Genomic DNA, 12,322 nt, shown 5'->3' with positions numbered 1-12,322 from the left:
TTGTGCGGACACATGCTTTTGTTTCTCTTGGGTAGATCTCCAGGAGTGGAATTGTTGGGTCATTTTAAAGGGTTTTAAGAATTACATTTGCCACCTTAGCCGGTTTGGCTCAGTAGATAGAGCATTAGCCTGCGGATTGAAGGGTCCTAGGTTCGATTCCGATCCAGGGCATGTGCCCTGGTTGCGTGCTCTGTCCCCAATAGGGGGTATGGGGGAGGAGCCGATCAATGATTCTCATTGATGTTTCACTCTGTCTCTCTTTCCCTCTCCCTTCTTCTCTGAAATAAATAAAATCATATATTTAAAAAATTTAAAAAAAAGAATTAAGTTAGCCAACGTGTGGCAGCATCTGGTACACATAGGTGCATAATAAATGGTGGTCATTGTTCATGTTATTGCCTTGTGGAGTTTTTATTTTATTTTATGTGGTTGACTTTCTGACCTTCAGACTTGTTATTTATATTTACTAGTAGGTAAAATTTTCTGTGTCTGTCACCATTCTGAGATTGTTTTGTTTATTGAAGTCTTATGATCCACATATTAAAATAATGATTGATTCCTCCTGACAAGCCAGGTCACCTGCTTCACTCATTCATGCCACTAGTATTTATTTATTTTATTTTATTTTATTTTAAAATATATTTTATTGATTTTTTACAGAAAGGAAGGGAGAGAGATAGAGTTAGAAACATCGATGAGAGAGAAACATCTATCAGCTGCCTCCTGCACACCCCCTACTGGGGATGTGCCCGCAACCAAGGTACAAGCCCTTGACCGGAATCGAACCTGGGACCTTTCAGTCTGCAGGCTGACGCTCTATCCACTGAGCCAAACCGGTTTCGGCGTCATGCCACTAGTATTTACAGCATACCTCGTGTGTGCCAGGCCTGTGGGCTTTTGTGGTTGAAACTTGTGCACCCTAAGAGGGCACAGTGACCTGCATGTAGCTTATCACCATAGTCCATCACATGGCATGGTGTTCATTAAATTAATGCAGGCAAGCCCCCTGCCCTCAAGCAACATACTTTGTGCATTCAGTGCCTGGGCTGACCACTCAGACCTGGGACTAGATGCCCTGCACCATTATGACGAGGGATGCCTGAAGCTAGCTTATACCAGCTCATGAGAGGCAATCATGTGTCTCTTCCCACCTCCATGTACAGTGATGTCATGTTGGTAGCTTGAAATCAACCACCATGGGAATATTTACACCGTGGAAATGGGCAAAAGCTACAAATCAGTGCTGGCCCACGCTATCCCCCCTCCCCCAATATTAAACATTTACCAGCACAACAGCCTGCCTTTCCAACCTCATCTCCTATTATTCTCTCGGTCTCGGGCTGATCACTCAGCCCAGGAGGTCTGAGCAGTGATTTTTCACAGATGAGGCAACTGAGGCACAGAGTGTTGAAGGAACTTGTCCAAGATAAAGAGCCAGAAAATGACAGAGCCAGAATTCAAACCCACATCTGATTTGGCCCATCTCCAGGATCTTGGGGCTACACAGTAACTTGACTTTACCCATTTTCTTATCTCTAGTCATGTGTTGTTGTTTTTTCTGCCAAACCATTTATTTTTATCATTTCTTAGTATTTTAGGTGCCAAGACTTCTGGTGTGTTACCTGAGCAAAGCTTAGTAGTAGATCTTGTCCTTTCTTACGGGGAACTCTTATTTTGTTCTTGCAGAATTTCGCTAAAGAGTTTGTGATCAGTGATCGGAAGGAGCTGGAGGAAGATTTCATCAAGAGCGAGCTCAAGAAGGCCGGGGGAGCCAATTATGACGCCCAGACGGAGTAACCCAGCCCTCACCCTGCCCCTTGCCAAAGTCATTTGCCTGCTCTCCAGGGGAGGGGACCGCGGCCTCTGCTACCAGCCCACCAGCCCACCAGGGAGAGGAGACGCAATGAGAGGCAACACCCGCCACCCTGTCTGCAACCCACTCCCCTTCCCTGCTTCCCTCATGAGTCCTGCTATGTCCTCTCTCGCAAAGCTCATGGAACATCTTTCTTTTCTCTTCTTTTCTCTTGTCCCTCTCTTTCTTGTTCTGAAGAAAAATCATTGTGATGCCAAGATCATGCACATCATCAGATCTGAGGCACCTCCTGTGGTGACCCCTTTCTCTTAGCCTGCCTGGCCTCCTCCACCACAACCTCATGTTGCTTCTGGGCCAGTGCTGCCACCCCGGTTTTCCTTGGCTGGCCCGCCTGCTTCCCGCTGAGGCGGCAGCTGCGCCTGAGCCACATCATCGACGCGTCCTTCATCAGCACACGCATCCACCCACGTGTCAGGCTCAGACCTCCTCGAGTGTGCTCCCGGCCCCTCCCCCACCTCATTCAGAGTTGCCTAAGCTACAGAGATAGGGCTCGGTGGTGCAAAGCCCAGGCCTGACTCAGACCGAAGGAGAAGGGAGGAAATTTGCCTTAAAAGTTGCCTGGCATTAGCTTTGCCACAGGGTCTGCCCCCACCCTTTTGGTTGAAGTCTCACTGTGGCATGGGGTGGGGGCAGAGGTCTGAGCCCAGATTAGACAGGAGTCTTTCAACGCGACCAGGACGATAGGGAGAGAGGCCCGGGGTACAGGAACTTCTGTAGAACTGGAACTGATTCTTTACTTTCGAGAAGGTCCTCAGCCGACAGCAGGGACAGCGCGGGCCGGACGGCCTCTCTGCCACCTTAGCTGTGTGCGCAGCGGGCCCGGCCCTGGGGGCCAGAACACCTGTGGTTTTAATCCCAAGTCTGCACCACACATTCAAAGGATGATGTTTTTTTTTTTTTTTTTTTTTTTCAGAGAAAGATGAGATTGGGTTGGTTCTTCATGAGCACATTTTATATTTTTCTTTTTTTTCTGCTCCTTTCATTTGGGGGGAGGAAGTCTGTGCTGTATTGGGGTTGTGAAGAACATCTGCACTCAAACAGTTTACAGAAATAAATGTTGTTTTTTGTTTTTCAAAAAACCAGTTTGTCTGATTTTCTTATAAAGTTTCTTTCTATAAAAGGAGGCCATTCTCATCTTCAGATTTAATAGGCATTTATGGAACTACTGGGGGCTAGGCACATTCATATTGAAAATCTTATTTAATCTTTAACAGACAACTTAAGAGACTAAGTGATTCCCTGGAGGCCACCCAGCTAGCAAGAGGCAGAGCTGGGATTTGAATGTAGGTTCCTGGTGCCCTGTGCTGAGGCTCGTGAGGGAGTGGGGAGGCCCTGGAATTGAGAAAGATGAGACAGCAGGATGTGGGTAATTCCCGAGTGGCCAGAAGCCTCCCCTCTCTTTTCAGGGAAAGCTGAGAGTCCACACCCTCCTTAGCTTGGCTGTGACATCCTTTCTGAGGTTGTCCTAGAGCTTAAAAACTGGACTGCCAGCACACCAGACCCGGTGGGAACTCAGAATCAGGCCGGAGGAGTTTCAGACTCAGACAGCTGGGTTTGGAGGAGCTGAGTGGGTGGGGAGGGTGCGGGGAAAGGGCAGAAACCAGAGTCGGAGTGAGAAGGAGTCCTGCCAGGTGTGGTGAGGCCCTATAGCAGTGCAGAGCTGAAGGTCGACCCATGGCCATGCTCCTAGGACCTGCTCCTCTGCTCACAGCTGTGTGGCTTTAGGAAGGTTAGTTAACCTCTCTGGGCCTCAGTTTCCTCACCTGCAAAATCAGCAACAATATGACCTACTGGGATAGGTGGGAAGGCTTAAGGAGCAGCATGATTCTGAGGGCACCCATAGGGGCTCAGCGTTACATCATGCCTGCCTGCCCTGGTTTTTCCTACACCCAGAACAGAGGGAGCCAAACTGGGTCTCTGGCTTCCTGGCCTATGGGCTTTTATCTCCACTCAGAGAACTTGGGACAATTACAGATGAGGATGGATGCGTCGTCTCCACCACCACCACCGGAAGGGAACCTAGGTTCTACGAGAGAAAATTACCAAGGGACTAGGCCTGGTCTGAGGCATCCACGAGGGCTTCCCCAAGGAAGTGACACCGGAGGACTGAGGAGAGAAGGAGTGAAGCAGGCAAAGGGTGGAGGGATGGGGGGCTATGGACACAGGCTCCATGGGGATGTTTGCTGAGGGGAAGAGCAAAGAGCGTGGAGCTGGGTTTGTGTGTCGGAGCTTGGTTTTAATGGAAAGTTCAGCTCAGGGCTTTGATGGGATCATGAGGTCTTCAGGGCAGAGAGAGACCTTGCCTTTACCATCTTTCTCCCTGGTAACTAGCACCTGCTAGGTGTCTGGTGTTTTCTGGCCTCCACCTGCTCTTATCTCTGCCCAGTCTGTCCTCCATCAGGGCCCGGTAGGGGTTAGGGATGGAGCTCTGAGTTACTCGACTCCTTGGTTATTCAGTAGCTATTCTGGATCACCCAATGTGGAAGAGTGTAAAACCACCATTTGCTTTTGTCCTTGATTTTCCTGGGTAGGAATTCAGGAAGAGTTCGGTGAGGTGGTTTTCGCAAGCAGGGGTCTCTCATTTGGTTGTGTTCAGATCGACTGGCTGGACGTGGCCAGCAGCTGATGTCCAGTCCTCTGGGAGGCCAGCTGGGCTGGGATCGGAGCACCCGACATGGCCTCCTTCCTCTGAATGATAGGTCAGGGTGTGTCCCAGAGGGTAAGGGAGAGGCTGACGGCCTTTTCTGACCAAGCCTCGGAGTCCCATGGCAGCATTTCCACTGCACTCTGCTGAATAACCAAGTTGCCATGAGCTCCCAAATTCCAGGGGAGGGACACTGACCCTACCTCTCAATGGGAGGAGTGTCAAGCCCCACCTCACCGTGAGCAGGCCCTGGGCTAGGCCTGCGTGCCCTCATGCTCAGGGCAGATGCTCAGGGCAGAGGAGATTTGCAGTGAAACAAGCCAGTAAATTGCAGGGTGCTCCTGCATCCCTGGGGTGGGGGTGGGGAGGTGGCTGCTCCTCGCTGATTGATCCCAAGGGAGGCATCTCTTTTTCAACTCCCTGCTGGGCCTTTACTCTCCAGGGGGCTCTGTGAGGTTGGAAAGGGGGGCCCAGCCCATGGTGGGGGAAGGCCTGCTGCCCCACCCCCAGGACAGGTTGTCTCCCAGCTGCTTCAGGGAGCCATGGAGAGAGGTAAAGACAAGAAGCAAAATGGTCACTGCAAAGAGATGACTCATCGAGGGGCAGGGGCAGCTCAGCATGTAGGTTGAGTCAGGTCGGAGGTGGCCAGCGAGGGGTCAGCCTCCGTGTCCTCCTCTGAAAAGGGCCATATCCTAGTCTGTGGTGCTGCTATAGCAAAACACCATAGACTAGGTCAGCGGTTGCCAGCCGGTGGTCCATGGACCGCAGGTGGTCTGTGAGGTCCGAAAGGTTGGTGACCGCTGGACTAGGTGACTCAGAAGCAGCAGAAACTTACTTCTGATAGTCCTGGAGGCTGGAAGTCTGAGATTGGGGTGTCTCATGGTCAGGGGTGGGCCCTCTCCTGGGTCACAGACTTCCTACGGTGTCTGTCCTCACATGGAAGGGGCAAGGGAGCTCTGTGGGGTCTCTTTATAAGGGCACTGATCCCAGACAGGAGGGCTCCACCCTCATGACCTGATCACCCCCCAAAAGCCCCACCTAATGCCATCACATTGGGCGTTAGGATTCCAGCCTGTGAATTTGGGGCGCCCACATGCAGACCACAGCCTTACCTCACGGAGGTACGTGAGGACTGAAGGAGACGAGCTGTGCAAACGGCCTAGCACGATGCTATCCTAACAGTGTGGTGGCTGCTCTCTGCATGGCCCTGGGAGCCCATCCTTGTTCTGGGGACGGGCTGGGCTGGGAGCACCTTCCAGCCTAACACCAAGGCAGTGACGGAGCAACTAGATCCTTCTCCCCCTGCTTGTCAGCACCACCACCCATGGGCCCGCCATTGTAGGTCTGGGTCTGGCAGTCATCATGTTGAGAACGCAAATGCCTCAGGGATGTGTTTGCAGAGCAGACTGACACCTGGGTGAGCCTTGGGAAGGGCTCTCAGACCCTCGGAAAGGGGGAGGGTGGTGTTGGTAATGGGTGCCAGCACAGGGTGCCGAGGAAGGGCTCAAACCCCAACACCCCAACTCTGCCACTTACAGGCTGTGTGACCTCAGGTAGGACATTCGGCCTCTCTGAGGTGTACCCAGGGTATGTCATATGACCAGGCAGGGGTCTATCACCAAGTACCTGTGAACAGAAATACAGTCCACCCCACACACCTAGTAAGCAGCTGAGCCAGGATTTGAACCCAGGCAGTCCTAGGTTCAAGCATTTCTTCATTAGCTCACGTTGTGAGTAGATATGGGTCATAATGCCTCTGACTCCCCTCCCCAACCCCCACCCCCCAAAAAAAAACACCTCAGGGGCAGTTCCAGCTTCAGGGACAGAGTAAGAGACAAAACTGAGGCATGTGGGCTACAAGACACCAGAATGAGTCAAGTAGAGGGATCCTGTCACAGGGTAATCAGTGCCCTTGTAAACCTGACCATCACCCCCCCAACCCCCCATTGCTTTTTTTGGTTACTCCTCACCGGAGGATATATTTTCATTGATTTTTAGGGAGTGGAAGGGAGAGGGAGAGACAGAGAGAGAAACATCGATGGGAGAGCCCCCCTTGCTTTGAGCTCTCACATTCCTCCCAGCCTGGAGGAGCCCGACAGCTTGGGGACCTGCAACATTCCGTTTTTGTTTGAATAGAAATTCTTAAGTCATGAAACTAGGAGAAAAACATTCTTAGAGCTTATTTCTTTTCAAGATTATGCTTTAATTCCGAGCCTTTTCTTGCCTATCAGAAAAGTTCATCCTAAATTTAGAAGAGCATTTCGATCCCCAAACTACAGCTCCTTATCAGCCCTTTGCTATCCTCCTCCACCCCCGCCCCCCCCCCCCCCACACACACACCCCAGGAGCTTTTCACGGCCCTGTGATCAAGTTTAAACTCCCCAGCAGGGGCCTGGGGCCTTGCATGTCTCTCCAGCCAGGAATGGGTCCACTTCCCTCCTTGGACCCCTGACCCGGCCGTCCTCACTCACTTTCCTGAAGGCCCCTCTCTTTCCTCTAGTCTAGGGAGAGACTGGTCTCTGCTCTGACCTGCTTCTTCTGGAAGGTCCCCCACACCCCATTTAGTGGCCTGATGGGTGGTTTTCAAAAGATCTGCCCCAAACCTGTGCACAGGTCCTTATTTGGAAACAGGGCCTTGCACACACAGGTGGAGGCCACGTGAAGGTGGAGACAGAGACTGGAGTGATGCGACCACCAGCCAAGGAGCATCGCGAGCCAGAGAAGCTGGAAGAGGCAGGTAGATCCCCCTCAGACCCACTAAATGCTAAAGGGAGCTCGGCCCTGCCAACACTTTGATTTCAGATTTCCAGGCTCCAGAATTTATTTGTTGATGTAAGAAATGTCCAAACCTATAGATAATTTTAAAAAATACTTTTATTGATTTCAGAGAGGAAAGGAGAGGGTTAGAGAGTTAGAAACATCAATAATGAGAGAGAATCATTGATCGGCTGCCTCCGGCATGCCCCCTACTGGGGATAGAGCCTGCAACCTTGGCACGTGCCATTAGCCGAACCGAACCTGGGACCCTTAAGTCCGCAGGCCGATGCTCTATTCACTGAACCAAACCGGCGAGGGCTGTAGATAATTTTTATAAGAGTTTATTTGAACCAAAATGATGACATATGTTGAGGAGCAAGATCTCAAATGCTCTGGAGAGCAACGGTTTTGCAGCTTCTTTTATGCATTTGAAATTAAGGAGGGAACATAAGGAAGATTGGAGAAAACAGAGCAGAGATTGGATTATAGCAGCAGTTTTCAACCAGTGTCTGCAAGAATTTTTAAATCATGCAGTATCTGACTATTTAGTCAGGGGCACTGACCTCTGAATCCTTAGATTGTCAAATAAAAAAGTGACAACAGTCAACACAACAATAGCCATCTGATGTGAACGAATAGAAATTATACCTTTTTTTTTTTTTTTGTCAGATTGGCAAAGAAATATATTTTTTTAGTGTGCTGCAGAATTTTAGTAATTAGTTTATTTGTGCCATGAGATGAAAAAGTAATATCCCTTTGAGGGGTATTACTTCTGGCATTTCAAAGCTGTGCTAACCTAGATGCACAAGGACAATGGACAGCGCTGGCTTACAACCTTCCACTGAAGAAGTCAGAGGCCTGGGGCGTGACTACCCACGTGGCCTGCCCAGTAGGAACTTATGATCATCACCTGCGAGGTTACTTCCCATAGAGCCCTATTTTCGTCCGCAGGTTTCTGTTGTTGTCAGCCCCCCAGTTGGTGGTCATTTGTTGCAGGCGCCCCGGAAACTCCTTCCCTCATGGGCTCCCCTCCCAGCTCACTGTGAACCTCTCTCCAGGGCAGGGACTGCCCCTGTGCCTGGCATGTGGGTGCTCAGTAAACAGTGGGTGAGTGGGACTTCCCTGGAGCAGAAGGGGCCCTGCCCGGCTCTCCAAGCCACACACAGGACCCACAGCCCTCTCAGACCTGGACCAGGCCTGTCCAGTGCTGAGCTAGGCAAAGAGGCCAGGGGCTTCCCCGCTTCCTCCACCTGAGAGCCGGCTCCCACCTTTGTCTCTGCTCCCCGTCTCGCCCCTGGAGAGTAAGTGTGTGTCTTGTGTACCCATCCACCTGCTTCGAGCACCTGTTCAGCTCCTTCACCTTCAGGGGCTGAACTGATTACTTTCACTACTTTCCCCTTTTAACCGTCATGGGGGTGGGGTGGGGAGGTTGGAGCAGGCTGCAGGCTGGGGCAGGTGTGGGGCCTTGGCCAAGGGCTGCACCAGGGAGTCTGGGCTCCGGAGGGCTTGGCTGCAGAGGGTTGCAGATCTCCTCGGGAAGGGGACCCCTTCTGCTGTGTGAGGCTGGGGAGGAGGCTCAGTCTGCCTCTGCTGGTTTGGGGGAGCTGGCCCTACAGCTGGGGGGTAAGAGAGAAAAGGCCCCCTTGAATGGAGGGCTAACAGTCTGCCGCAGGTCATTTCTGGTAAATCCAAGAGAACTAGCGCAGACTCGACATGGGTTGCCTCACCCCCCACCTCCCCCGGCAATTCCCGTGTCTCGAGTCACTGCCGAGGACACGCAAAGCCGTGGATGGCATGCACAGACAAGAGACTGCGATTCTTCCGATAAATCCCCAGGCACAAAGGTGATGTAAAAGGCAATTTGCAAAACGATGATGATTACAGAATGAGTACACCGAAGCTAAATTTTCAAACAAAGTAATATGAATATATACACTTGAGCAAAATGACACCAATGCCATGAGAATGAGTGGGGAGCCCTGGGGAGGGAGAGGGGGAGAGAGAGTGTCAGCGTGGGGCTCCAGCTGCGTCTGTCCGTTTCATTTGTTTTTAAAGGAGCTGAAGGAAATACCGACAATGAAGTGTAATCATCTGTGTCATGGGCAGGTGGGGATTTGTCCCATTAGTTTCTGTTTTCCTGCTGGTTTGGAAGTTCAGAAATGGTTTTGAAACTGGCAAACAGAAGTGTTCCCGCAATGCATCCAGCAACCACAGGGAGGAAGGCAAACTGCTCACCTGGGCTGATGACTTTGTTGGAGGTAGAACTGATAGAAGAGGCAGGCGGGAGCTAAGGAAAAGCGACAAGTGCTTATGGAGGTCCAACCAGATGGGAGCTTCTCAGTAGCACAAGGTTTGAGTTTGAAGATTCAAACGCCAATCGGAATGAGGCTAGTTGGTCTGAAAGATGAAGAATATTCCCAGATGCTCCAAGCGCCCTCCTACAGGGTGCCTCCCTCAACAACACCCTGGGGCACCCACTGCCCAGGCCCCCATCTCCTGTATCCCTGCACCCCATCTCATCAGCCTCCTCAGAAGCCTGCCACCGGGGTGCTTACTGCTCTGGCTCCTACAGCTCCTGGCACAGTGCCTGGCATAGCGTAGGAGCCCAGTGAATGCTCACTTAATAAATGGATGCTGCCTAAATAAATGGGCTTGTGCCACACAGAAGTGCCCTGCTTCTCAAAGGGTGTCCCTAGATACCCTCAGCAAAACCACGTGGCATATTTGCTAAAATGCACATTCCCGGGCCCTACCCCAGACTTACTGAGTCATGCCCTTTGGGGATCATCCCAGAATCTGCATTTTTAGCAAGTTTACCAAGCAATTCTTAGACCCTCTAACGAGACAGTCTTTACAGAGGGTAGAGCCAGTGGTTCTCAGTGTGTCTGGTCCGGGACTGCATTAGCCTCATCCGGGAACCCCTGCCCAGCCCTTTGAGTCAGAAGCCCTGCAGGTGGGCTGAAGTCTGCGTGCAAACACACCCTCAAGGCAAGGCTGCTGTGTGTTGGAGCTGGGAGCCACTATTTTGACCACACACTCTCTTTGGCTGAAAAAGAAACATTGATTCCATTTTAGAAGAATTTTGGGAATGGACTTACATTTTTTCATTTTATAAGAATTACTTGACATCAAAATATTTAGGAAACAGGGATAAAGAGGGTAAAGATACAAATGGTCTGATAATCTACCTCTCAGAGGTAACTATTGTCACATTTGGGGGTACAGCCTTCCAGGCTTTCTAACATAGCATACACAGTTCCATTTTCAAAAAGGGAGAGTATGCTGTGTTCATGTTATGGTAACCTGCTCTTCCCACTCACCAATACACGATGAACACTGCTTCACAGCGAAGACTACTGCAGCCATCACTTCTGGGTGTGGCTTATACTGGATGGCTGCACAATCATTAGCGTAGCCAGCCCTCTGTGGCTAGGTATTTAGAGTGTGAATTGGCAAGCTGGTGACTCCTAAACCAGATCTGGCCCCCACCGTGATTGGACTGCACATGCATAGTTGCATGATTTGCACCACGGCAGGCAGCTCTGTTCACTTGAACTTATGTGAGACTGGTGCCCCCAGAGAGGTAGACTGCATGACCTACACAACAGCATGACCTACACACAGCACAACCTACACAATAGCACGACCTACACACAGCATGACCTACACACAGCACGACCTACACACAGCACGACCTACACAACAGCACGACCTACACACAGCATGACCTACACACAGCATGACCTACACACAGCACAACCTACACACAGCATGACCTACACACAGCACAACCTACACACAGCACAACCTACACAATAGCACGACCTACACACAGCATGACCTACACACAGCACGACCTACACACAGCACAACCTACACACAGCACAACCTACACACAGCACGACCTACACACAGCACGACCTACACACAGCACAACCTACACAACAGCACGACCTACACACAGCATGACCTACACAGCAGCATGACCTATACAACAGCACAACCTACACACAGCACAACCTACACACAGCATGACCTACACACAGCACAACCTACACACAGCACAACCTACACAATAGCACGACCTACACACAGCATGACCTACACAATAGCACAACCTACACAACAGCACAACCTACACACAGCATGACCCACACAACAGCACAACCTACACACAGCATGACCTACACAACAGCACAACCTACACACAGCATGACCTACACAACAGCACAACCTACACAACAGCACAACCTACACACAGCATGACCTACACACAGCACGACCTACACAACAGCACGACCTACACACAGCATGACCTACACAACAGCATGACCTACACAACAGCATGACTTACACAACAGCACAACCTACACACAGCATGACCTACACACAGCATGACCTATACAACAGCACAACCTACACAACAGCACAACCTACACACAGCATGACCTACACACAGCATGACCCACACAACAGCACATCCTACACACAGCATGACCTACACAATAGCACAACCTACACAACAGCACAACCTACACACAGCATGACCCACACAACAGCACAACCTACACACAGCATGACCTACACAATAGCACAACCTATACACAGCACAACCTACACAACAGCATGACCTACACAACAGCATGACCTACACACAGCACAACCTACACACAGCATGACCTACACAATAGCACAACCTATACACAGCACAACCTACACAACAGCATGACCTACACAACAGCATGACCTACACAACAGCACAACCTACACACAGCATGACCTATACACAGCATGACCTACACAACAGCACAACCTACACACAGCACGACCTACACAACAGCACAACCTACACACAGCACAACCTACACACAGCATGACCTACACAACAGTATGACCTACACAACAGCATGACTTATACAACAGCACTCAGAGCCCCACCCCAAATTTTGAATTGGTTGCTAATGTGTAAAAATGGAAAGATTTCACATAAAAACCCAGCTCTCACAATTTTTTTGGACAAATCCGAAGATCCAATAACACGTGGATTA

At 50.6% G+C, this 12,322-nt stretch overlaps 1 protein-coding gene across 1 annotated transcript in view; it reads left to right on the top strand.

The window, feature by feature from the left end:
* The window catches only part of COTL1 (coactosin like F-actin binding protein 1), a 40,501-nt gene extending 37,555 nt beyond the window's left edge, over positions 1 to 2,946 (top strand). The window contains exon 4 of the mRNA XM_080644674.1: positions 1,687 to 2,946. Within this exon, the coding sequence (XP_080500800.1) occupies positions 1,687 to 1,797 (111 nt within the window). The 3' untranslated portion in view covers positions 1,798 to 2,946. The remainder of the gene's footprint in view (positions 1 to 1,686) is intronic.
* Positions 2,947 to 12,322: the final 9,376 nt, after the last annotated feature.

This window comes from Plecotus auritus (genome assembly GCF_963455305.1).
Source record: "Plecotus auritus genome assembly, chromosome: 10".
NCBI lineage: Eukaryota > Metazoa > Chordata > Mammalia > Chiroptera > Vespertilionidae > Plecotus > Plecotus auritus.
The sequence above is the reverse complement of the archived record's forward strand: the minus strand, read 5'-3'. Positions and strand labels throughout refer to the sequence as shown.